The 25,718-nt window shown below is 45.4% G+C and overlaps 2 protein-coding genes across 4 annotated transcripts in view; one reads left to right on the top strand and one right to left on the bottom strand.

Annotated features, from left to right (window-relative positions):
* Positions 1–21,029, top strand: part of ptpa (protein phosphatase 2 phosphatase activator) — a 45,433-nt gene extending 24,404 nt beyond the window's left edge. For 2 of the 3 annotated variants that reach the window (XM_004916679.4, XM_002942493.5), the window contains one exon: positions 5,162–5,827. In XM_004916679.4, the coding sequence (XP_004916736.1) occupies positions 5,162–5,236 (75 nt within the window). In that variant the 3' untranslated portion in view covers positions 5,237–5,827. Of the gene's footprint in view, positions 1–5,161; positions 5,828–20,857 lie in introns of those variants that run through there. The other variant, XM_012969118.3, reaches the window with a different exon arrangement.
* A 3,120-nt stretch (positions 21,030–24,149) lies between these two features.
* On the bottom strand, positions 24,150–25,382 carry ier5l (immediate early response 5-like). Its single transcript, NM_203557.1, is given in 1 exon segment — positions 24,150–25,382. A coding segment is annotated over 1 exon segment (891 nt). The 5' UTR covers positions 25,269–25,382; the 3' UTR covers positions 24,150–24,377.
* Between the last annotated feature and the right edge of the window lie 336 nt (positions 25,383–25,718).

Consider the following 25,718-nt stretch of genomic DNA (forward strand, 5'->3'; position numbering starts at 1 on the left):
ACATTACATGGCAGCTGAATCAGGGAAATTAGTATGAGAATTTATAATCAGCCCTGTAGCATCAGCTTATATGAGAGACCAGCCTCGTTTTCTGCTTGATAATTTGTGACGCCCCCTAAGCTGAGCTTCTCAACAGCTGCCCAGACCCCGAATATGTGCAGTGCCACTGACACTTCTAACAGAATCCAAGATGGGGAGGTCCTGTGACAAGTTGTAAGGCCTGGATCTACACTACTATAGAGATGCTGAACCTTTAGGCTAGTGCAGAAAGTTTATTATGTAAAATATGGCATTTGCGTCTAGTTCTCCTTTAAATGTTCCGTTTCCCTTTTATTAAATAGAAAGTGACTATTTTGATCACTTTGGCTAAAAAAACATACATGAAGCATTCTCTGGGTTTATGGACAGGGTGCGGATTTAACATAGTCATGGCTACTTTCAGGTCATTTTCGATTAAAGCACATGGGCAGTTGTTCCACAAAGCAGGAAGTATGTGGTTAAATTGTACAATTTATGTACTGTAGTCGGGGTGAAAGTTCACACTGCTTCCCAGAGACTCTGGGCCTGGCTGAGCAAACAACAGCCCCCATATCAAACCTACAGGTCTTGTGCCGTTTTCTTGGGCTACTGGGGCCCACATTGGCCCCAGTAGCCCAAGAAAACGGCACAAGACCTGTAGGTTTGATATGGGGGCTGTTGTTTGCTCAGCCAGGCCCAGAGTCTCTGGGAAGCAGTGTGAACTTTCACCCCGACTGGAATTCCATGCAGCCGCTCTGGAATCTCCCCCATTCCCCTCCTGAGATCAGCAGAAACAGCAGCTGCTTGCCTCCAACTAAAAGCCTGGCCTGCCACAGGATATGTGAGGGGGGGTAGCCTAAAACAAGGCTGGCTACCCTGTGACTCCCATAAGGCCTTGTATCCCCAGGCCAGACATTGTCTTGTCCCTGCTGTTGTTTATTTAGGACTCAACTGAGACTTCTGGGACATTGGTGGGTGGAGAGTTGAGTAGAAAACTGCACAGAAACCTTATTGAGATTCCTCCAGCTGTAACAGCCCCCACAGCCTTCTGGGAGTTGTAGTTTACAACAGCTGGGCAGCATGAAGTCTGTTATTCATTGAGCTATAACTAGATTCAGCTATATCATGTGACTTAGGAAGAGAATGATGGATCAGTGGGAGGAAAATGACGAGGGCCACCATCAGTAATCATGGGGGCCCATACTACTAAGCTGACAAAGCCTTCCCTCAGGGTGGCATCAGTTATTAGCCCATTGATCGCATTTGTCCCTAGGTGGTAGGTCCTCCCAACAAGTAAAATAGGCTCAAAGAAATGGAAAAGAAGTGTGCCCAAACTCTGCCTATGACCCCCACAAGCCCTTCCTGTTTCGTGACCCGCAAATTAAGCCTTTCTATCTCGGGGGCCCTTTCCTGCCACAGGGCCCCTGACTGCATACCCTTCCTGATGGCAGCCCTGCCTGTAACTAATAGTTTTTTTATGAGGTGTTCCCTTATACCTAACTGTGCTTTGCCCTCACTGGCTTAACTATACCATGTGACACAATCCCACAGAATGATGAGTAACAAGTAGGCTATATGGGCTTATATTAAAGTGTATATTTCCTTCACTGACACCATGTGACATATACAAATAGAATGATGGGTAAGTGGGAGGGGCCTGGAACAAGTAGTTTATATAATGTGTTCCTTATTTCTATATGTATTGCCCTTACTGATTCAATTGTACCATGTAATTCATTATCTGCCCTTTATTTTACTGTGCCAACGTGGGGATAGACCATGCTGGCCTCTGAATTAGTACCCGGTGCTTTAGTGTTTATTAATTAACAGGGACTAATTAGTGTTCCGTTATATTGTGTATAAGGTCTCTGGGTAATTGTTTATTTACAGGATGTTTTTTCTTTGGCATCTACTTGGTACATCCAGGAAGCAGCTATTATGAGCGGCCCTGTAACCATGGAGGGTTAATACAGCTAATTGCCCTCTGTGGCTGGGAGCACAGCTGTGGTTCTGCCTGTGTCTCCCCCCCCCCCCCCCCCCCCAAGCAAACAAACACATGTGGAAACTTCCTTAGTGGTAAACTTCCTGCAGGGACCAGATGCCTCCACCCCTAGGCTCCTCCCTCCTGCTCCATCCTGTGCCCCTCTAAGTGGTACTGCTTGGGGCTGCTGGGATCATTCATTGCTCAGATAGTCCTGTCCCCTGGCTGGAAACCTAAATAAATATATATATATATATATATATATATATATATGTATACATGTATACAGTGTTAGTAGGTGCTGCCATATTGCCTACTTTAATAAGGCATTGGGGTTCAACAGAGTGGTATCTTTTGGATAGAAATAGGTCAAATGCCTACAGAGAATATATTGTGGCCCCCACCCATGTGGATACATGGAACATTTTGGGCACACAAGAAGCTATACCCTCATTCTGCCATGCAGGCCATGCATTTGAAAAGCAGATCTGTTAATAGAAATGCATCAGCCGCTTGGGGTTATGTTGGCTGATCCTGATATTTCTGTTGGTGGGGAGATGCTCGGTGCATCCATGTGACACTTTGCCTTTCAGACCTAGCAAGGGAGTGGGGATACGCTGCCACTTCCTCTCAGAGCAGGAGGCACAAGCTGTTCCCAGTTTATCCCAGTAGTGAATGTGCTGAGCTGGAGCTCATTGCCCTGTACCATTTTACCCAATCAAATACATGGCTCCCTGTGCTCCTTTCCATATAACCACTTACCTGCCATCCAATGTAGAGTCTACAGCACAGCTTGTCAGTTCTGACTGCCACATACTGCAGATTCTTCCCATCTGCACTTGCCTGCCCTCCTGCTATTTGCACCTGCCCTCCTACCTGTCCTCCTGCTATTTGCACCTGCCCTCCTGCTATATTCTCCTGCTATCTGCACCTGTCCCCCTGCCTGAGCTTGTTCTATCTGCACCTTCCCTCCTACTTGCCCTCCTGCTATCTGCACCTGCCCGCCTACCTGCCCTCCTGCTATCTGCACCTGCCCTCCTGCTGTCTGCATTTGCCCTCCTGCTGTCTGCATTTGCCCCCCTGCCTGTTCTTGTTCTATCTGCCCCTGCCCTCCTACCTGCCCTCCTGCTATCTGCACCTGCCCCCCTGCCTGAGCTTGTTCTATCTGCACCTGCCCTCCTGCTATCTGTACCTGGCCTCCTGTCTGCACTTATTCTATCTGCACCTTCCCTCCTGCTATCTGCACCTGCCCCCCTGCCTGAGCTTATTCGATCTGCACCTACCCTCCTGCTATCTGCACCTGCCCTCCTGTCTGAGCTTATTCGATCTGCACCTACCCTCCTGCTATCTGCACCTGCCCTCCTACCTGCCCTACCTGCCATCTGCACCTGCCCTCCTACCTGCCCCCCTGACTGTGCTTGTTCTATCTGCACCTGCCCTCCTGCTATCTGCACCTGCCCCCTTCCTGTGTTGTTCTATCTGCCCCTGCCCTCCAACCTTCCCTCCTGCTATCTGAACCTGCCCTCCTACCTGCCCTCTTGCTATCTGCACCTGCCCTCCTACCTGCCCTCTTGCTATCTGCACCTGCCCTCCTGCCTGCTATCTGCACCTGCCCTCCTACCTGCCCTTTTGCTATCTGCACCTGCCCTCCTGGCTGCTATCAGCACCTGCCCTCCTACCTGCCCTCCTTCTATCTGCACCTGCCCATCTGCTATCTGCACCTGCCCCCCGCCTGTGCTTGTTCTATCTGCCCCTGCCCTTCTACCCTTCCCTCTTGCTATCTGCACCTGCCCTCCTGCTATCTGCACCTGCCCCCCTACCTGAGCTTGTTCTATCTGCACCTTCCCTCCCGCTATCTGCACCTTCCCTCCCGCTATCTGCACCTTCCCTCCCGCTATCCTGCACCTTCCTCCCGCTATCTGCACCTTCCCTCCCGCTATCTGCACCTTCCCTCCCGCTATCTGCACCTTCCCTCCCGCTATCTGCACCTTCCCTCCCGCTATCTGCACCTTCCCTCCCGCTATCTGCACCTTCCCTCCCGCTATCTGCACCTTCCCTCCCGCTATCTGCACCTGCCCTCCTCCTATCTGCACCTGCCCTCCTGCCTGCGCTTGTTCTATCTGCACCTTCCCTCCTGCTTGTGCTCTTCCTTCCTGCGCCTTCACCCTACCTCCTTCATCCTTCCAGCACCCCTATATCCATCTGATGCATAAGGGTTTGGGGGGGGACAGAATAATCTTTCTAATGAAATGTGAGTGGGGCCACCAAAATGTTATATTTGGCTGTGGGACCCATTGGTTATTTGCCTTTCTTTTGCTCTGTGCCACCATGTTGGCTGAAGGGGGCACCTCTGGCTGGCAGCTACAAATGACTGCTCAGCAGCAATAAATGTAACTCTCCCTAAACTGTAAAGCCCTAGTGGACGGGCTCTTCATTTCCTACTGTCTGTAAAGTAGTAACTAATTAGCCTGGCTCTTTCTCTGCATTGTGTGCCTGACCAGCCCTGTGTGCAGGGATCAGCTGCCTGATTACTTCCCTGCCTTTTCATATTGTAACAATGACTTGGTCACTGTCAGAAGCAAACGCAGAAGGACAATGTCCCTCGATGTCTGGTTGATCCCTAACTAGATATTGCTCAGAAATTCTGTTGCTATGGTTCCATACATAGGCAAATAAACTGCCAACTCACCATCCAATGTTGGCCCATGTATGGCTAGCTCTAAGGGGTGGTTCTCCTTTAAGTTAACTTTTAGTATATTATACAATTACCTATTCCTAGCAACGTTGCAATTGGTCTTCTAATTGGGGTCCAGCCAAATACTATTGTTTTATGATCTTTCAATTTAAAGTCCAAACTGGAGAGGTACTGAACAAAAAGCAATAAAAATAATTGAAAACTAATTCCAAATTGCATCAGAATAAGGGTCTACTCTACATCATACAAAAAGTTAATGTAAAGGTGAACTACCCGTTTAAAGCACGGCAGACAGAAGCACGGAGTCCTTGACTGAACTTTGATCTTTAAACTATTTCTGCCTTCTCTTAGTCATCAGTCTGTTATTCTAATAACTGCCCGGTTGCTAGGGGGCTGCTAGGCCTTTCACTCCCACCACAATAGGTACCGCCATAATCAGCCATTTTACTTTCCCTTTCTCTCTGCAGTGTTTGGAGAAGTTTCCGGTGATACAGCACTTTAAGTTCGGCAGCCTGTTGCCCATCCAGCCTGTCAAATCTTAAGGGATCCACGCCAAACGGGAAGCGCATTGCTCCAGGGCCAGCACCCGGGCCCCATCTTCCAGCATCCTCATCTCCTCCCCAGTCACAAAGCTGAGCGGGGGGGGGGGGGCTTTCCCTGTATTTATATTCTCCAGCCTGGAAGGATGCTACTTGGGGCTCTGTGTGGAACACATTTGGGGAGAGGAGTGAGGGACAGGAATCCATCGGCTCTAGCAGTAGTACATGTGTCTATAGGAATTGAGGGTACGTAATGGGTCTGTTTCTTTAGCTTCACATCTGCTTTTGCTTTGCAGGATTGGCAGCATCCCAATGCCAGTTTGCCCAATTCTCTGTACTATTAGCCCAGCCTGCGTTGCTTATGTCATCGTGTTTGGGTTCTAGAATGCTCCATTTCTCCTGCACTATACCAGCAGACATGGGTTTTTTTTTTTTACTTTGCCTGTGCCAGGTTCCTAAAAGCACACAGAATTCTTTAAACCAGCTTCTAATATTGTTCTGCTGTGGGCCAGGGCCAAACACACAGTTCTGGTTTCTCCTGCAGTCTATAGGCCATGTCAGGCAGACTGCACTAATAAAATTCCAAACCCCTTATTGCTTTCCTTTGTCTCTTTTGTAAGCATAAATATTTTTTGTTTAGAAATGGCAGCTCATGACTGTCTATCCTTACAAGTGGCTTGTGTGGTCACAGAACCTCTCAGTGACTTCTAATATCCTTATCATTTACAGTAGGGGGTACATTATCCCTTATAATACATGAGTGATACTCAGAGGCCTGCAGCCTTGTGCCTTTATATTGTCACAGAACCCCTCCGTGATATCCTTATAATTTATAGGAGAGGGTATATTATCCCTTAAAATACATGAGTGATACTCAAGAGATCCCTGTATAACTCAGCCTGCAGCCTTGTGCCTTTATATGGTCATAGAACATTTGAGGGTGGGTTGATAGGATAATTATATGTGTGCAAAGATATTAACTTTCTATTATGTTGCAGACAGTGGCAGTCTATTGCTGATCACTGACCACATAGACCAGTGATCCCCCAACCAGTGGCTCAAGGGCAACATGTTGCTCCCCTACCCCAATAGTCTCAAAGTAGGTGCTTATTTTTGCATTTCTTGTAAGGAGGCAATTTTTTTGTGGCATAAATACCAAGTATAATGCCAAACAAACCTCTATAGGCTGCCAGTCAACATAGGGGCTATTAAGTACCGAATTATAGCTCTTATTTGCACCCCCAGGAACTGTTTCCATGCTTGTGTTGCTCCCCAATACTTTTTCCATTTAAATGTGGCTCACAGTGTAAAAGGTTGGGGATCCCTGACATATAAGGGCTTATTTACTAATGTAGGTGCTAAATTGCACCAGTGCAGTTACCTACAGCATCCAGCACGTCATTTTAAACGCTCTGCTAATGCTATTACAAGTTAGGGAATGAAAGTTAAAATGTTATTTGTTGCTATGGATAAAGCTGGCCATTCACTGACCAATATTCAGCCCCGGTCTGATAATCTGTGGATTCTGGCAAATGCCAGAGGGGCTGCTGTAAGATGCCATAGACAGTCATTATTTATTGGGCTGACGGGGGGGGGGGCTGTTTGGGTCTCAGTTTTTAATTGTACATAAAGACTAAATCATCTTTAAAAAAAAAAAACCTATTAATTTTGAGCTTGAGCTCCAGCCCATGCTGCTGTTCAGGAAGTTGGTTCTGCACAAAGCTTCTTGGGCTGAGGGAGTTAAATTCCAGTTTGCTGCATAGATTTTTTTTTTCCCTGAGTGTTGAGTGGAAGGATTTTCTGCCTCTTGCGAACTCCAGTCCCTGCAGAGAATATGATGCGGCCACAGCATTGCCCCCCTCCCCAGTAAGTCTATTTCCTGGGAACATTCCCTCATGTTCGATAGCAGACAACCCCTCCAAGACTGACACCCACAAACTGTCACTTAGCAGCTGTGCACAACCCTCTCGCAGGCACAGGCTGGAGCTGCCTTCCTTCCTTCCCCGTGTGCTCCAGGGGTGTCTCTTTAACCTGCAGCCCCTCGTATCCACAGGGAACCAGGGTTAGTCTGGGTTTATATATGCCCAATTTGAGAAAATCAATATGGCAGCCATGGTCATGGCCATGGTGCCCTCTGGGGTACTAGAAAAAAAATCCTGGTTGGCTCTTCCATGCACATGCATGACCACTGCACAAAGCCAGGTCAAAAGGTCCAGGTGCCCCAAGCAAGGACCCTCTGCTTGTCTACTGGAGCCACCCACTTACCAGCCACCAAAATTAGCTCCTCCTATCACCCCTACCCACAGTCCTCAGTGCCAGAACTATGGGTAGGCAGCAGAGGCATTTCCTTAAGGCCCTAGTGCCCCCACCCAGTTTCACTCTGCGCACATTGTTCTTATGCCTAGATCTATCCCAAATTCTATCCCTAGCCCTACCCCTGCGTATGTAAATATATATTGGCCACTAAAGGTCTCTAGTGAACACAAGGTGTCTCAGTCCAACACTGATGGGTGAGCCTAAATTGTCCCGATTTCTTATTATAAAATGTTGGGAGACACACCATACTGTCCATTCTTGCCCTATAGTCTCCTTATTGCCCTACTGTCTGCATTTTGTTCTACTGCCCTACTACAACTTGGGTTATATGCCTATATACAGTATATATAACCTGCCTAACTGCTAGTTGATCCAGAGCCAAAAAAAGAAATTCTGAAGTCTCTCTAATTTGCCTCTGGGAAAAAATTCCTTCCTGACTCCAAGAAGGCAATTGGCCCAGTCCTTGTATCCATCTTGCACTACTGTCCCTATCTTGCCCAACTGTCGCCATCTTGCCCTACTGTCTCCATCTTGCCCTACTGTCTCCATCTTGCCCTACTGTCTCCATCTTGCCCAACTGTCCCTATCTTGCCCTACTGTCCCTATCTGGCCCAAATATTGCCATCTTGCCCTACTGTCTTCATTTTGCACTACTGTCCCTATCTTGCCCAACTTTTGCCATCTTGCCCTACTGTCTTCATTTTGCACTACTTTCGCTACCTGGCCAAACTATTGCCATCTTGCCCTACTGTCTCCATCTTGCCCTACTGTCTTCATTTTGCACTACTTTCGCTACCTGGCCAAACTATTGCCATCTTGCCCTACTGTCTTCATTTTGCACTACTGTCTCTATCTGGCCCAACTATTGCCATTTTGTCTTAGTCGCCACTTAGCCATACAGATGTCATCTTACGCTACTGTCTCCATCGTGCCCTACAGTCCCTTCCTTGCCCTACTGTTGCCATGTTTCCCCTTCCCTCCTCATCTTGCCCTTCTGATTCCATCTTGCTCTAACAATCCCCAGTAGAAATTAGAAAGAAGAAACTAAAAGTTACTGGGCTCTATAGAAAAATTACCTTATGGCCCCTACAATGTGGTAATAAGACATTTTTATCGTGGGCACCCTAGTAGTCTTGGGGTCTGCTTCCTCTATCCTTACACCCCTGGCCATAGGCTTATTTTATTTGTTGCTGAACTACAATTCTCATTACAACCAATACATTACAATACAACCCTTACATTAGCCTCAGCTGTAGGCTAAAAGGGCAGCACAATGTGATTTGTACACAAAGACCATTTCCTTGTCCCTCTGAGATGGGGGCTAAGGAAATTTATTGTGCCCGTCCCTGAAACCCAGGACTGGATCATTATCTCACTAATGACACGGGGGGCAATAACAGCAGCTCACAAACTGCTCTGCAGGTGGAAGACCAGGGCTCTGCCGGCGAGAGCCAAATCTAAATAGTGCAGCCGTGCCTTCAGGCTGCTTGAGCAATAATTGGGTTCCTGCCAAAGAACCAGAATCCTCGCCTTCCTGCACAGCTCTGCTCCGGTGCCGGTATGAGTGCCGCTCCCACTTTTGTGATCTGCATCCAGTCAACCCGAGAGTAGCTCAAACCGTTGTGCCATAAGGCAAACACATTTGGTCTTCTAACAATGCTCCTCTCTGTATTCAGCCCTGAATGAATGCTTTTTAATGCAGGGACCCAAGGGCCCCGTATGTACTGAAACACAGCCCTAATTTACCAGCAAACCCAGATAAAGTTTGTGACCCCCCCCCTTTTCCTTATAAACTAACAATGCTATCATATTATTAGTGCTATTATATTATTAGTCTTTGCTATCATATTATTAGTCTTTATATATAATATATATATATAATATATATTGCTAATATATGCCGCAGAGCTATATATATATATATATATATATATATATATATATATATATATATATATCATATTATTAGTCTATATATATATATATATATATATATATAAAATATATATAAATAATATATATATAAATAATATATATATATATATATATATATCAGGGCCGGAACTAGGGGTAGGCAGAAAAGGCAGCTGCCTAGGGCTCAACGATTTAGGGGCTAATTTGTCATTGCCTCCGCTGCTTGTCATTAGTGGCGGAGGCAATGACCGATCTAACCGCCCCCCGGAGGTGGGTGGAGTTGGCTGCCTATGGCGCCTGGTCGGCTTGGCCCGCCCCTGATATATATATATATATATATATATATATATATATATATATATATATATATAATACATGGTACAGGGAAGCTGCACACCATCAGATTATGCTGATACTTCGGTGCCTGTGCAGTATAGAGATTGGAGTGACGGCACACACAGGATTTTCACAAAAAAGTCACTGGATCAAGAAAATTAGAAGAAATCAGAGATTTATTGAGTCCAACGTTTCAGCCCTGACGAAAGCTCCAGTATGGAGCTGAAACGTTGGACTCAATAAATCTCTGATTTCTTCTAATTTTCTTGATCCAGTGACTTTTTTGTGAAAATCCTGTGTGTGCCGACACTCCAATCTCTCTCTCTCTATATCTATATCTATCTATCTATCTATATATATATATATATATATATATATATATATATATATATATATATATATATATATATTCTAACGCTGTAGAAGGAAGGGCACTCACAATAAAGTAAAGGATCAGTGGCCTGGGTGCAGTCCAAATCAAAATTGCATAGATACTCGAACAGAAGGACCGCTCCACACAGGACTTATGAAGAAATGTAGTTTTATTCACGCATCAAAAATGGAGACTGACGTTTCGGCCGGACTCCCAGCCTTTCTCAAAGTAACATATTGTGTAAACTGCACACCTAAATACATTCAGTGGCGGGAAACAAGGTAATGACGTAGGAGGTGACGTGTATTCAGACGGACCGAATGTGTAAAATATTCAAACACCAAAAATTAAACTAATAATAAATAAACTTTTACACATTCGGTCCGTCTGAATACACGTCACCTCCTACGTCATTGCCTTGTTTCCCGCCACTGAATGTATTTAGGTGTGCAGTTTACACAATATGTTACTTTGAGAAAGGCTGGGAGTCCGGCTGAAACGTCAGTCTCCATTTTTGATGCGTGAATAAAACTACATTTCTTCATAAGTCCTGTGTGGAGCGGTCCTTCTGTTCAAGTATCTATATATAATATATATATATATATATATATATATATATAATATATTGGCATTGGTTTGGGGAGTGCCGATATTTGGATACTATATATATATATATATATATATATATATATAGTATCCAAATATCCTATATATATATATATATCTATATATCAGGTCCTGATGACGATCCTATATGGATCGAAACGCGTAGACATTTTTGTTTAATAAATTGTTTTATTTTTATACTTTAGGCTTTTGGTACCAGTTAGAGTTCTGCACTGGGTTGGGTACCTGCAAAAACTACTAGCCAGGTGGCAACCTTACCCATATCTATATCTGCATCTAAAAAAAATCCGACCTGCAACCTGTGTTGTTTAAGTCCTTGCCGGCCTGGCAACTCCCCCTTTGACGTATATAAAAGGGGGTGATTTGCCATGGAAAGAGTCAGGGAAGAGAGGGGTTATAGGTGGGTATGCAGTAAATTTGTAATACCGGCCCTAAAAGGCGATTTTTCAGCTAGGCCAATCAAATACGGCTGGGTGGCAACCCTAGACTCTAGTACCAGTCATACTGTTGTACAGTTTAGCGGCCCACTAAAAGGTATTTCTCCAAAATCTGGCCGGATTTTATAGGGGGAATTGACCCTGCCTGCTACACATGATATTTTCCCTCACCACCAAAGCATGATGGACCCACAACATCCTGAGAGGCAATTGTCATTGTGTCATTGCTCTGCATTAGTGTGACTGGGACAGGAACCGTTTACATGATGAGTACATTGACTTCCTAGCCTGTATGTTATCATCTACATGCATCACGCTACGGGCAGGCTTTACCGTTGCCCAGGAAAACCACTCTTCTTTATGCTCTGCCATATGATTTCCTGGCCAGGTCTCAGCTTACCCAACATCCTGCGTGGCAGATCCGGCTGGTAAGGTGGGTGCAGTGGCGTCAGGAAAGACAGTATTTTTTTTTCTTTATCCCCCTTACCTTTAAATATGGTCATGCATGACTCAAGAGGGTTCTGTGACCTGGCCAAGGCAGACATTGTGGAGTTTCACTGGGCTCCCAGAACCATGGACCCTTAGCCGTCTGCATTATATTTATTCATTTTTATTTTACTAAGGACCCACATTGGTTTAAAATTTGGGCGCCCCGTGTCAGGCTGGATAGTATGAATAGTACTCATTTATCAGTATGGATTTTATAGCCCCAATAATGGCTGGACCCTCTACATCTATCCCAAGCTCCCCATTCCTTGTAGATTGTAAGCTCTTTTGGGCAGGGCTCTCTTCACCTCTTGTATCGGTTATTGATTGTTTTATATGTTACTCTGTGGGGCGATTCACTAAAGGTTGATAAAACAAGCGCTTTGTATAGCATGCGTTAAAAATTTTATTGCTTCTTATTTTTTGCGACTTAACGCTCGATTCACTAAAAGGACAGGCGTCATAATTAGGACGCAATATTCTTTGCGTTATTTAACTCTCGATGAGCGTTTTTCTTGCCTTATTTCCTGCCGTGTGCCCTGTTTTCCGCTGCGGGTGATATATTTCTGCGCGTGCTATATTAGTGCATGATTTTACACACGTAACCATTACTTTCGGAAAACTACTGTTCTGAAAAATTACCATTTCCCTGAAAACTAGAGGATGCATCACTCTAGGGCAATCACTTACTTGAAAAAACCCCACTGCAAAGTCCATGTGATATTTAGCGCGTTTAACGCTTCATATGGGTCTGTGAATCATGCGTTAGTATTATTTCTATTCACTTATTAACACAATGCGAGGTAAATAATGCATTGCGATTTTAGTGTGTTTTTTTGCACATGCGTCTTAACGCATGCAAAATTACTTATGAAAATACTAATGAATCGGGAATTAATTATTGCATGCTTTTTAAAGCAAAAAAGCATGCGATAAGCGTTATCGACCTTTAGTGAATCGGCCCCTGTATGTCCAATGTTTGAAACCCACCTATTGTACAGCGCTGCAGAATATGTTGGAGCTTTATAAATAAATGTTAATAATAATAATAATTCATCTTCCCTGTTAAAATGGCATCTATTGAGTTATTAGGTGAAAATATTTTTTAATGCATGTTTTTTTTTTAAGGGAGCTAAACCCTAAACATTATTATGCTGCTTATTATATACTGAACTTAGAATACAAGCCCAGAGGTTCAGCAGTCTTATAACAGTAATGATCCAGGCCTTCAAATGTATCCCTAGCAGCTCCCCATCTTGGATCTTGTTAGGCTGTATTTGTGTGTCAGTGCCACTGCATGTGCTCAGTGTGCTCTGGGCAGCTGCTGAGAAGCTAAGCTAAGGGAGCATCAGGCAGAAAAACAGGTTTATCTACCATAGAAGCTGATGCTTCAGTAGAGCTGATCATTACGTAATTCTGATGCAGACTGCACCGGTTTATATGCTGCCATGTAATGAGAATTTAAATTAATTACTAATCAGCCTTGTATCAGGGCATATATCTATATATAAAGTAAATTGTGAGTCAGTTTCAAAGGCAGGCCGCTATCAGTGGGTTGCTGACACATACAGCCTATCTGGCTTTGGAAGTATTCATCAATTCATAATAAAAAAAAATGCACACATATATGTGAAATGACAATGCATATATGTTAGATATAAACATTAATATTGTAAAAAAAAATTACACCCAATCAGGAGAAGTTAACAGAGTTTGCACATTAAATGATGATTCATATTGAACAGATAATAAGGTGGCACTGATACACAATGAGGACAAGGGGGCGCCAGAGGGAAGGTGTGGGTATGATTTGCATAGGGACACAGGGAGGATAAACAAAGGCCTGCATGTATATGTGTAACATCAGGAGAATTACAGAGCTGCGTGCCTGGGTCTCACATAGCAGAAATGTGCTGTGTGCTACTATTCACAGCCTGGAGTTTGAGCGAGCCAGGAAATGTCACCTTGGCCACTAAAAGGGCCAAAAACGTTTGGGAGATGTATTATTTTCAGATTGTGTTGAAGGGCCATCAGTTTTCATGAAATTACATATTTTAGAAAAGCTGGGAAATTGTTTCATTTGCCTGTAACGCAGGGCAGGATTGCTGCTTCCAATAGGGATCAGGTAGGATCTGTGCCACTGTGACAGAATGCTCTGTTATACAGATAGCTAGAATCTCAGCCATAAAGCAGGGCAGGACTGCTGCTTACAATGGGGGGATCAGATAGGATCTGTGGCACTGTGACAGAATGCTCTGTTATACAGATAGCTAGAATCTCAGCCATAAAGCAGGGCAGGACTGCTACTTACAATGGGGATCAGGTAGGATCTGTGCCACTGTGACAGAATGCTATGTTATACAGATAACTAGAATCTCAACCATAAAGCAGGGCAGGACTGCTGCTTACAATGGGGAGGGGGATCATACAGGATCTGTGCCACTGCGACAGAATGCTCTGTTATACAGATAACTAGAATCTCAGCCATAAAGCAGGGTAGGACTGCTGCTTACAATGGTGGGGATCACATAGGATCCTGTGCCACTGTGACAGAATGCTGTTATACAGATAGCTAGAATCTCAGCCATAAAGCAGGGCAGGACTGCTACTTACAATGGGGGGGGGGGGGGGGGGGGGGGGGAATAGAGCATTCTGTCACAGTGGCACAGATCCTGTTATAGAGAGAGCTAGAATCTCAGCCATAAAGCAGGACAGGACTGCTGAATTACTCCCTGGTTGTCTCACTATAAAAAAAAAGTGCCAGCAAAGCACAATGAGAGCACCCTGTGGAGCAGACAGGAGTGAGTTCCTCTATGGAGGGCATTATATTCAGTATACACTAAAAGGAAAAGAATCCTTGAGGCCAGGCTTATGCCTCAGCATTTCATCTTGTCTGTAAGGGTTAGGCTCATAATTCCTCCGGCACAGGGCCCTCTGCATGACACAGGGCATTAGTGAGTGGCACTTACTGAAAGGCTGAGCTTGTTCCCAACAAAAAAAGGCCCCGTCTGTTCTGCCGTTGGCCCTGTAGCCTCAGGGTTCCACATAGGTCACCGGCAAGCACTAACACTCCGGACAGGGATAGCACTGTGACTGCACTGCACTAAATGCCTGCCTTGTTCCCAGGAACCCTGTCTCTTTCTTAGCCTTCAACTCGACTCTTACTCCCGACATTCTTCCCCCACAACATCACGCAGGGCAAGTGAGAATCAGAAGAATCTCCAAAGTCATTCCTATCTCCAGTAATATTTATTCAAATGCCATGAAACTGGGATATTTGAAATCCCTTTGCTACCCTTAACTGTCTGCCTAAGAGCTGCCTTGTTTGGCACTGCCAAGCTTCATTTATATATGTGGCTGTGGGATAGCAGGTATAGTAGGGAGAGATGGTGCCTATAGTAGCACTGGGGGGGATAATAGCCTCTGGGAAGGGACTGGGGCTGTGGGATAGCAGGTATAGTAGGGAGAGATGGTGCCTATAGTAGCAGTGGAGGGATAATAGCCTCTGGGAAGGGACTGGGGCTGTGGGATAGCAGGTATAGTAGGGAGAGATGGTGCCTATAGTAGCAGTGGGAGGTAATAGCCTCTGAGAAGGGACTGTGGGATAGCAGGTATAGTAGGGAGAGATGGTGCCTGTAGTAGCAGTGGGATAATAGTCTCTGGGAAGGGACTGTGGCTGTGGGATAGCAGGTATTGTAGGGAGAAATGGTGCCAATAGTAGCAGTGGGGGGATAATAGCCTCTGGGAAGGGACTGTGGCTGTGCGATACCAGGTATAGTAGGGAGAGATGGTGCCTATAGTAGCAGTGGGATAATAGTCTCTAGGAAGGGACTGTGGCTGTGGGATAGCAGGTATAGTAGGGAGAGATGGTACCTCTAGTAACAGTGGGATAATAGTCTCTGGGAAGGGATTGTGGCTGTGAGATAGCAGGTATAGTAGCGAGAGGCGGTGCCTATAGTAGCAGTGGTATAATAGCCTCTGGGAAGGGACTCTGGCTGTGGGATAGCAGGTATAGTAGGGAGAGATGGTGCCTACAGTAGCAGTGGGGGGGGGGGGATAATAGCCTCTGGGAAGGAACTGTGGCTGTGGGATAGCAGGTATAGAGATGTGCCTATAGTAGCAGTGGGGATAATAGCCTCTGGGAAGGGACTGTGGCTGTGGGAAAGCAGGTATAGTAGGGAGAGATGGTGCCTATAGTAGCAGTGGGAGGTAATAGCCTCTGAGAAGGGACTGTGGGATAGCAGGTATTGTAGGGAGAGATGGTGTCTATAGTAGCAGTGGGGGGATAATAGCCTCTGGGAAGGGACTGGGGCTGTGGGATAGCAGGTATAGTAGGGAGAGATAGTGCCTATAGTAGCAGTGGGGGAATAATAGCCTCTGGGAAGGGACTGGGGCTGTGGGATAGCAGGTATAGTAGGGAGAGATGGTGCCTGTAGTAGCAGTGGGATAATAGTCTCTGGGAAGGGACTGTGGCTGTGGGATAGCAGGTATTGTAGGGAGAGATGGTGCCAATAGTAGCAGTGGGGGGATAATAGCCTCTGGGAAGGGACTGTGGCTGTGCGATAGCAGGTATAGTAGGGAGAGATGGTGCCTATAGTAGCAGTGGGATAATAGTCTCTAGGAAGGGACTGTGGCTGTGGGATAGCAGGTATAGTAGGGAGAGATGGTACCTCTAGTAACAGTGGGATAATAGTCTCTGGGACTGTGGCTGTGAGATAGCAGGTATAGTAGCGAGAGGCGGTGCCTATAGTAGCAGTGGTGGGGGGTATAATAGCCTCTGGGAAGGGACTCTGGCTGTAGGATAGCAGGTATAGTAGGGAGAGATGGAGCCTATAGGAACAGTGGGATAATAGCCTCTGGGAAGGGACTGGGGATGTGGGATAGTAGGGAGAGAGATGGTGTCTATAGTTTCAGTTCGATAATGGCCCCTGGGAAGGGACTGTGACTGTGGGATAGTAGGTATTGTAGGGAGAGATGGTGCCTATAGTAGCAGTGGGATAATAGCCTCTGGGAAGGGACTGTGACTGTGGGATAGCAGGTATTGTAGGGAGAGATGGTGCCTATAGTAGCAGTGGGGGGATAATAGCCTCTGGGAAGGGACTGTGGCTGTGGGATAGCAGGTATAGTAGGGCAAACTGGAGACTGAGCTGAAATGCTAATTTCAATGTTATCTTAGTTGCAGCTTTTCGTTGTTGCAGAACTACAGCTATCAGACAATTTGGGGAATGTGCTGGTCTATGTATTTGTTGCTGTTTTGGAATTTGCTTTATTCCCCAGTAAATACAATGCTGTGGGTTTTCAGGCACATACATCCCTACATGCAATGAGTGCAGTTTCTACCAACAACTGTAAACACCCTCTGAATGTACCCTAAGGCACCGTGAATTATTCATATTTAACTCTCTTGTGCCTGTGAGTCTGTAAGGGGAAACGGCACACAAGCAGTTTCTATGGCTCCTGGCATCTATGAAAAAATACAGCCATCAAAATGCCCCTAACTGCCTGCAGCTGCTTCCCAGTCTACTAAATGGAAACCTACTCCCTATGGTGCCTTGCAGTGGGCATCGACTGAGTGCTGTACTGCTGTGTTCTCAATGATATTCACTAAGATGTGCCCTAGGCAGAGTGATTCCCATCACAATGGGATGTGGTGGCTGATGGTTTAAAACTTCTGTAAACAACCCCCTGTGACACTAGACATTGTCCCCCAATATATCTGCCAGAGAACAGAGAAGGAATGTTCTGGGCACACAATAAGCAGAACCGTTATACTGTACTATCTAAGGGAAGCAATATGGCACCTCCCTCTTATGTGTATAAAAACAAATATACAGAGAAGGAATGTTCTGGGCACACAATAAGTTGTACCCTCATACTGTACTGTCTAAGGGAAACACTATGGCACCTCCCTCCCATATGTATAAACACAAATATACAGAGAAGGAATGTTCTGGGCACACTATAAGCTGTACCCTCATACTGTACTGTCTAAGGGAAACAATATGGCACCTCTCTCCCATATGTATAAATACAAATATACAGAGAAGGAATGCTCTGGGCACACAGGTATCTATGCCTGATTTTAACATAAATCCCACTGTCCTTATTTTGCCTTTTGATAAATAAGGAACAATGGTTTTGTTCCTTGCATTTCTGTAGGAATTTCACCGCACTGCCATATAGGTTAGCGCCTTTCCAATTCCGAGCATACGAGCCTCCCATCCACCTTCAGGGACTGAGTGGTTTGTCAGTGAGCAGGAGGCTGCGCTGAGAATATAAAGGCAGTTCTAGAGGCGGCAGAGCTGACAGGCCTGGTATCGCTGCAGAGCCGCACTGACAGCCTTGCCTCTCCAGCCTCACCGCCAGCATCATGATTAATTTATCAGAGCCTTATGAATATGCAGATGAGGCTGCTTCTAAAATCCCCAGCTATTCTTTAAAGAGCCAGTCAGGATTGCTGAAAGCAGCAACATTTGGCTCCCATCAGTATAATCCCTCAGCACTGAACACAGGCAGGGCCACAGGATCACCCAGTGGTGTATATGGGGATTGTGTGCGCTCACTGGCTCAGCCTATTCCATTTGGTGTTTTCATTGTGAGCCTATTGTTTGTGTGTGTGGTGTGAGCTCTGCCTGGAGGGGATGTTTGTATGTGTGGGGGTGTATTGTGTTGGTGTGTTTGCTTGCATTGTGCTCTCTAATCTGATTGGGGATCCACACTGACTGTTTAGTGAGAATGGGGACATCCATCAAGCTGGGCATATATGGCATGGACTAAATGACGTTGGCCCCAGGGCCACAAATCTGATCATATTGTGGCCCTATGTAGACCTGTGTGGCAGCCTATTTATGCCAGATATTGGTTGGGCAGGCCCTATACATGAACCAATAAGCTGCCAACTTTTTCCCGGAGTCCCACTACAGTCCAACCCTGGGCAATGGGCATGCTGCAGAGCCATAAAAATGACTATATCCGGCTGTGGAACTGGACATCCCCCCTCTAGTAGATCACCCCATAACTACCCCCATCCCTCTTCCCCAGCCCCCCCCTGGAGTCTGCAGTATGGTAGTGATGCCACTCTATAATGGGCAATGGGGATGGGCAATACATGGAGTATTGTATGTATGTGTTGGGTTATATTTAGTGCAGAGGGAAGGCAGAAATGGGGGGGAGTGCAGGTTACATGTGTGGTAGGGGAGACCTAGGGGGCAATTTGCACCCCTTATTATGTAAGTGCTTTTATTTTGCCTCTCCTTCTAACATATATTTGGAACAGGAGTTCAGCCAGCTGGACTGTGTATTTGTATATGCCTATATAAGTATATATGACCTAGATTAAGGGGCAAAGGGATTTAGCTAATGGGAAGACTGCTGTCAAGCAACAAGGGCCCTGGAAAGTACCACTTGCAGATCTTGGGGTGTACCAAAGGATCTTACTGATGGGAAGACATATAAAGAAGCTCCCATTGTGCTATGGCCTTTAGTTGGGATTTCATATTAGGCATCAGAATTAAAGATTTGGAAGAGGAATATTTCCAGGGGGGAGATTAAGGATACCTGGCCCTGAGCATGGAAATCTGTAGCACTGATACACTGCGAAACTGTACACAGGTTGTTCATGATACATTGGCGATATGCCTTGTGTCTGTACATACCCGAGTGGGTGGGTAGTACAGCAAACACATCATGTAGGAGCAATGAAGTGTCCTTGGGGTAGGGATTTTATATACCAGCTCAGTCTGTGGCTGAGTGGTGGAGGTGGGCACAGATACCCCAAGCTGCTTAGCAGGGGGTTATTTTGCATTCTAGGAGGATATATATTATATAGGGGTGGGTTGTATGTTGTCAGCAGTTGTAGTTCAACAGCACTTTGGATTTGCTGTTTCAATTGTTTCCTCCCTGGTTCACTGGCTAAGCTCTGAACTACACTTTTTTTTAGCATCTCCTAGCAGCCCAAGGGCATGGTGGGGAATTGTGGGACTTGTAGTCCATTATGTTGTGCTGCTTCATGGAATATGTGTGCGAGAGCCACAACCCTATATATATATATATATTTAATTTGTGTTTCCAGAGCGGTGGTGAAAGCGCAAAAGAGCGTAGATCATTGTGTCGAATGAGTCTGTGCCAGACCTGCAAGCACTGTGTCACGGCGCCACTCCTTAGTGCTAGGTAAACTTAAGCCACCCAGCCAGCCAAACCAGTTCATGAGAAAACATTTCTGCTGCTGCACCGACCGTTCCCTTCCATTCCTCTCCCTCTCTCTGTGTGTCTCATAAAATCTCTCCAATAAATGCTTCTCCCTGTCTCCTTTGCTTTCATTCCTTCTCCCATAAACCCCCACCAGCTCTCCCTTTTAACTAGAGGGAATCGACCATGCTTTCCAGTTCCCCCCCATGTGTATTGCACATTGACCCCTAGCTGTTTTTATAGCCATTTTGCCCCATTGCATAGCCCCTAGGTTAAACTGCCCCCTTCCAACTACTACCCTCTTGTTCCTTTGTTTTGTGCTCTATCTCCCTACATCTGTGTGTCCCAGTGTTTTCTGTCCTCCCCTTGAATAGGCTGAGTGCTTGTCCCTGTTCCTGGCACTGTTTGCTGATTGTACTGGGACAGAGCTGCTGTATACACACAAACACCATCTTCCCTTTTAGGGCTCTGGCACATGAGGGAGTTTAGTCGCCCGCGACAAATCTCCCTTGTTGCGGGCGACTAAACTCCCCGATATGACATCCCACCAGCGAAAATGTAAATCGCCGGTGGGATGGCATACGCAGCGGCGCGATTTGTGGAAATCGCTAAAGTAAATGATCAGCATTGTCTATTTTAGTAGCCGTGACATGTAGCTGCTACTAGTAGCTCCGCGTGCCTTCACCCTAAAGAATTAGCATTCTGGGCTAGAAATCAACTGGAACCAACACTGATAATCTCTATTAATATCACTCAGTACCCATTATGCCTCCTACAACAAGGCAACCCTTAGTAGGAAAGGGTTACCTAGAGAAATCAAAATTAACCAGTTTAATGACAGCCCTAATCTTTTCTTTTCAGAAGGAAGAAATCTAAACCATGTCCATATTTTTTATATTCCTCTATATTTTTTTTTTTGGCTGCTGAATGATTTCCCCTTTATTTCAGTGCTGAGTGATTCTGCTGATGCTTTTAGCTTGTTGGAGGCTTTGAAGAAGTTTGAAAAATCACAGCAATCCCGCCACGGTGTGTCAGGGGACGAGAACTGCTGGTGATAAGCTCGTTCTGCAAAAAAAAAAAAAAAAACACACACACAGATTTGGAAATATTGGTAAGATCATAGCACACACCTTCTATACAATGAACTGGGCTACAATGCCTAAGGAACGCCACTAGGGGGAGCTCTGGCAACTGCTTACAGCCCAAGCGCTGATAGCTGATCCATGCAATTTCTGCCTATTTAAACCCCCTTATTTCTTTATGCTCCTGCACAGAATAAAAACTACATACATCAAACTGCCCGGCAGATTAGATTTCTTTTTATTTTCTTAATGCTAAAATTTACCCTTTTTAAAAAAAAAAAAAAAAACTTGTGGAAGCAGTTGCTGGTGCGGGCAGTCGATTTTTACAAGGAATGAATTTATAGATAGAATAAAATGGTGTAATAGTCTGCAGTGCAGGATCAATGAAATCGACTGAGCTGTTCTTTAAATTCACAGCTGCCAGATCTCCAGATTCCCAGCTCCCTCCCTGGTTTAAGGGCTCTCTGTCTCCCCAATTATTAGGGTTATTCTCAAGCCCTTTGTGCTGCGCTGCAAGGCTACAAGGCTGATTCTGTGGAGCTGTAGTTGCAGATGTATAATGTATCAGCTCCCAATCGCTCATTCTGAGGTCATCCTATAGGATGGTCAGATGGGCTCTTATTATCTTCATTCATTTGGCTAAACAAAAATTCACATACACCACCAAGTGGCCCAGTGAAGTGATAACAAACAGGACTGAAAAAAATACTGAACTTTAGAGAAGAGCAGACTGTAGGATTCAAGCAAATGGGGGGAGGCGATAGTGTGCGACTCATGGAAAGTGTGTGAATAAGGACTTTGCTCTCCTCATCATTGGACCCCTCCCTCACAATGGTGCCCACTACAGACCCACTGTTTAGAGTAAATTCAATATAAAACAGGTCAGCTTATAGAAGTTTTTTGGGGACCCTTTAATTAATAAGATTTTGGGGCCCATGAATATCTAGTTACACCATAGACCCCGCTCTTCTGTATTAAGTGCAAGCATTGTGCATAAGGACTCCAAAATAGTCATTTTTACCCATATATCCCTTTCTTAAAGCTCTAGATGTGCACATATGACTGTCTGTACATTGTGTTTGTTATATTAATATCACATTAACCCAAACCTCCCTTTCTTAAAGGTGTAGCCTTGGAATGCCTGTACATTGTATTTCACTCATTTGGCACACCAGACCTAGTTTAACCCAAACCTTCCCCTTTTTTTAAAGTTGTAGATTTAGACTTGACATGCCTGTACATTGTATTCCATCAATTTATATGCCATCAAATCTATTTTAATCCAAACTACAGTTTATTAAAGATGTAGATGTGCACTTAGAATCCCTGCACATTGTATTATGTTCATTTATAAAACACTAGATCTACATTAACCCAAACTTCTATTTCTTAAAGCTATAGATTGACTTGCAATGCCTGTACAGTTTATTTATTTGAACCCACCCGTTCTTAAAGCATTTAATAATAAAAAATGTTTAATAAGACATATACCAGGTTTATTTTAACCGAAACCTCTAACTTAAAGCTGTAGAGTAGATGTTTACTTGTGATACCTGTACATTGTATTTCATTTATCTAGGAGACACCAGAGTTATTGTAACCCAAACTCCCCTTTCTTTAAGCTGTAGATGTGCATTTGCAATGCCTGTACATTTCATTCATTAATGACACCTCTTTCTTCAAGCTGTAGAGTAGATGTCTACTTGTGATGCCTGTACATTGTATTTCATTTATATAGGAGACACCAGTTATTGTTACCCAAACTTTCCTTTCTTAAAGCTGTAGATGTTCATTTGCAATGCCTGTACATTGCATTTCATTCATTAATGACATCTTTCTTAAAGCTGTAGAGTAGATGTCTACTTGTGATGCCTGTACATTGTATTACATTTATATAGGAGACACCAGAGTTATTGTAACCCAAACTTCCCTTTCTTAAAGCTGTAGATGTTCATTTGCAAAACCTGTACATTGTATATCCCCTTTATAGGACACTAATTCTCCATTATTGCAGTTTATCTAAATAGACTCTACACTTTACAATATGAAAGGCACATTTTTTTAAGGAGCAAGTCACTCTGAAGGGCTTTTTTTGCATATAGCATTACTTTTTATTAAGATTATAAATTTAAACAAATATTTCTGAACAGTTTACCCGGTGATATACAGTTCAATATACAGAAAATACATGAAAAAAAAAATAATTTGGCAACATATTCCTTACACATAGTGCTTGTACTGGGGGTATTGGCATGGAAGGTTCTCTGATAAAAACCACCTTTTTACAACAAAAGGTTTAAATGCCAAATAAAAAAAAATAAAATCTACATGGACTGATTTTTAAATCACATGACCATACGATGCTGGTATCATGAAGGCTGAAAAGAGAACATAGGAACTTTAAAAGGAAACTGCACATTGTTTTTCTTTTAAAAAATGGTTTCTAAAAAAAGTAGTGTTTTTTTCTGTTCTTGAAACCCTATTAGAACTTCATCAAACTGTGGAACTACATTAGTTGGTAGGGTCTGACTGGAGGCTGTGCCAGGTGGGATCTGTGAAAAGGAAAAGTGACATTGCAGCCCCCAACAAATGAAGCCCCCCCTGTAACTGCAGTGCTAGTTTAACAGCTTCACATTTAGTGAAAGTCACAACACACTAACCCACCCACCCCCCTCTATTAAAAGGAAAGTTAAAATGTTATTATTTCTGCCTTCATTATTTAACTGGCCCCCTTAAGTCTCACAATTTGAGGGGAGCAAAAGGACTAAGGCTGATGAGAGAGAAAAGGAAAATATATCACACACACCCCCCAGATCCTGTCCCTTGTGCCAGAGCATTACCTGTGCAGCAGCAGTTAAAGGGCAGGATATAGGAAGTGATCTGAATGCACTAAAGTGAACACACTATTCCATGTGCACATGGGGTTAACCTATCCCTCGCTGGATCACTAGCATCAGCTTTAACTCCCTTAGCAAGCCACAGAGCGCCATGCAGCAGCCAAGGGGTTCTGTACTAAGTCTATTACATTACCAACCCCCCAAAATAACAGAAACTACCCCCCTATTTCCCAGCACTCTCTCAGCAGCATTTGCCTTGTGACATTAGTTTCAGCATAACTAGTCAAACATAAAAAAAAAAATGAACCAAAAAAACAATAATTTTCAATTAAATAGGTGCTTTTTTTCTTTCTTTGCAAAAATAAAGTCCAAACATTTGTAGAATTTTGTACACTTTTTTCTCTATAAAACATTGTCTTTTTGTGATTTCTATTCAAGTCCTGAATTCAGTGCCCCCCCCCCAATCCCTCTTCTTGATAAAAAAAGTCTTTCCCTGTGGGGGTGTTGTTGATACGGAGGAGAGGGTCAGTTGAGGGGTATTAGGGGGTGCTAGAAAGCCACAATGGCTCTAGTCCAGGCTCCCAGGCTCGCCAGCGCCTGTTTCCCGCACAAGTGTCCGTTCAGGCTCTGTTCCGCTTCGCTCTGCCGGCTCATGAGCCCCGAGAAGCCGGAGCCGAAGATGGAGATCAGGTTGGAAATGTTGTTAGAGTCCGTGGGTTCCCCCAAAGGCTGCGGGCAAAAGTCCTCATATCTGCCCCGCTTGCAGGGCACAAAGTGGGGCTCCACGTCCTCCTCTTCCTCCGCCACCCCATGGCCGCTGTAGCTGTACCCCGCCGGGGCGTATTTGCGCTTGGGAGGCGCGGTGAGGAGCGCAGGGCGCGGTGCGCCTTGGCACGGACAGTCCTGGTGCAAGTAGCCACTCTCCACCGTGGTCACAACGTGAGTGTCCAAGTCCAACACGGTGGTGTGACTGCATTGGGGCAGCCCAAGGCCCCCGCTGTCCCCGGAGGAGCAAAAGCCCCGGGAAGGGGCAGGAGAGTAGAAGCCGGAGTGGGGATCCTTGGCCGGGTGCGGGCTGTGCGCACAGGGTGGCAGCTCCAGCGGTTCCTCGGAACTTAGCGGTTCCAGCAGTTCGGCTCCGTTCTGTATCCTGGGCAGTTGGTGCATCTCGTCCTCTCCTTCCTCCGGGATCTGTAAGGGGCTCAGCTCCGGGATGTCCGGCTCGTCACAGGCGCCGCACTCTTCCATGGGCTGCGGGAAGGGCTGGCGGCGGTAGAGCTCGGCGTAGCGCTCACTCAGGTAGAGCTGTCGGGCGTTGCGCAGCACGTAGGACACCAGCAGGTTTTTGTGCAGCTTGATGCCACCTCTCTGAGTGCGGGAACTGTGGATCTTACGTAGGGATAAGCTGATCAGACTCTGCGCGTCCAGGGCGCACTCCATGCTGTACCGGCCTCCAGCAGCCTCCTGCTCCGGGGGGGTGATCGCTCTACACCGGGAAGTGGAGCTCCAGGCTCAGGCGCCTCTGTAGCGTCCCTACCGCTCTGTGCCTCTGCCTAGTGCTTGTGCCTGTGCGCCTCAGCCAGCTCAGCTATTAGTATTTCAAGCCTCATCCCGCCCTTCTTGCTCTTGGCCAACCGCTCCGCGCAACTACGCTGATCGACGGTTCGGCCCCGCCCACCCGGAGAGCAATTCACCAATGAGAGGAAGGCGGTTCCTTAGTGCTATTCAAATACCAAAGTTTCTCCTTGCTGCCGGGGAAGGAGACAGATCTGAGGCTGCTGTGCGCGGCTGCTTGCGGGGATGGAGAGTGGAGAAGGAGATCCAAAAGCGGCAGCGCACATGGGGAACGGGTCACGGTGCATCTGGATAATTAGAGGGGTTCTTTAGCGC

Source organism: Xenopus tropicalis, chromosome 8 (assembly GCF_000004195.4).
Source record: "Xenopus tropicalis strain Nigerian chromosome 8, UCB_Xtro_10.0, whole genome shotgun sequence".
Taxonomy (NCBI): Eukaryota; Metazoa; Chordata; class Amphibia; order Anura; family Pipidae; genus Xenopus; species Xenopus tropicalis.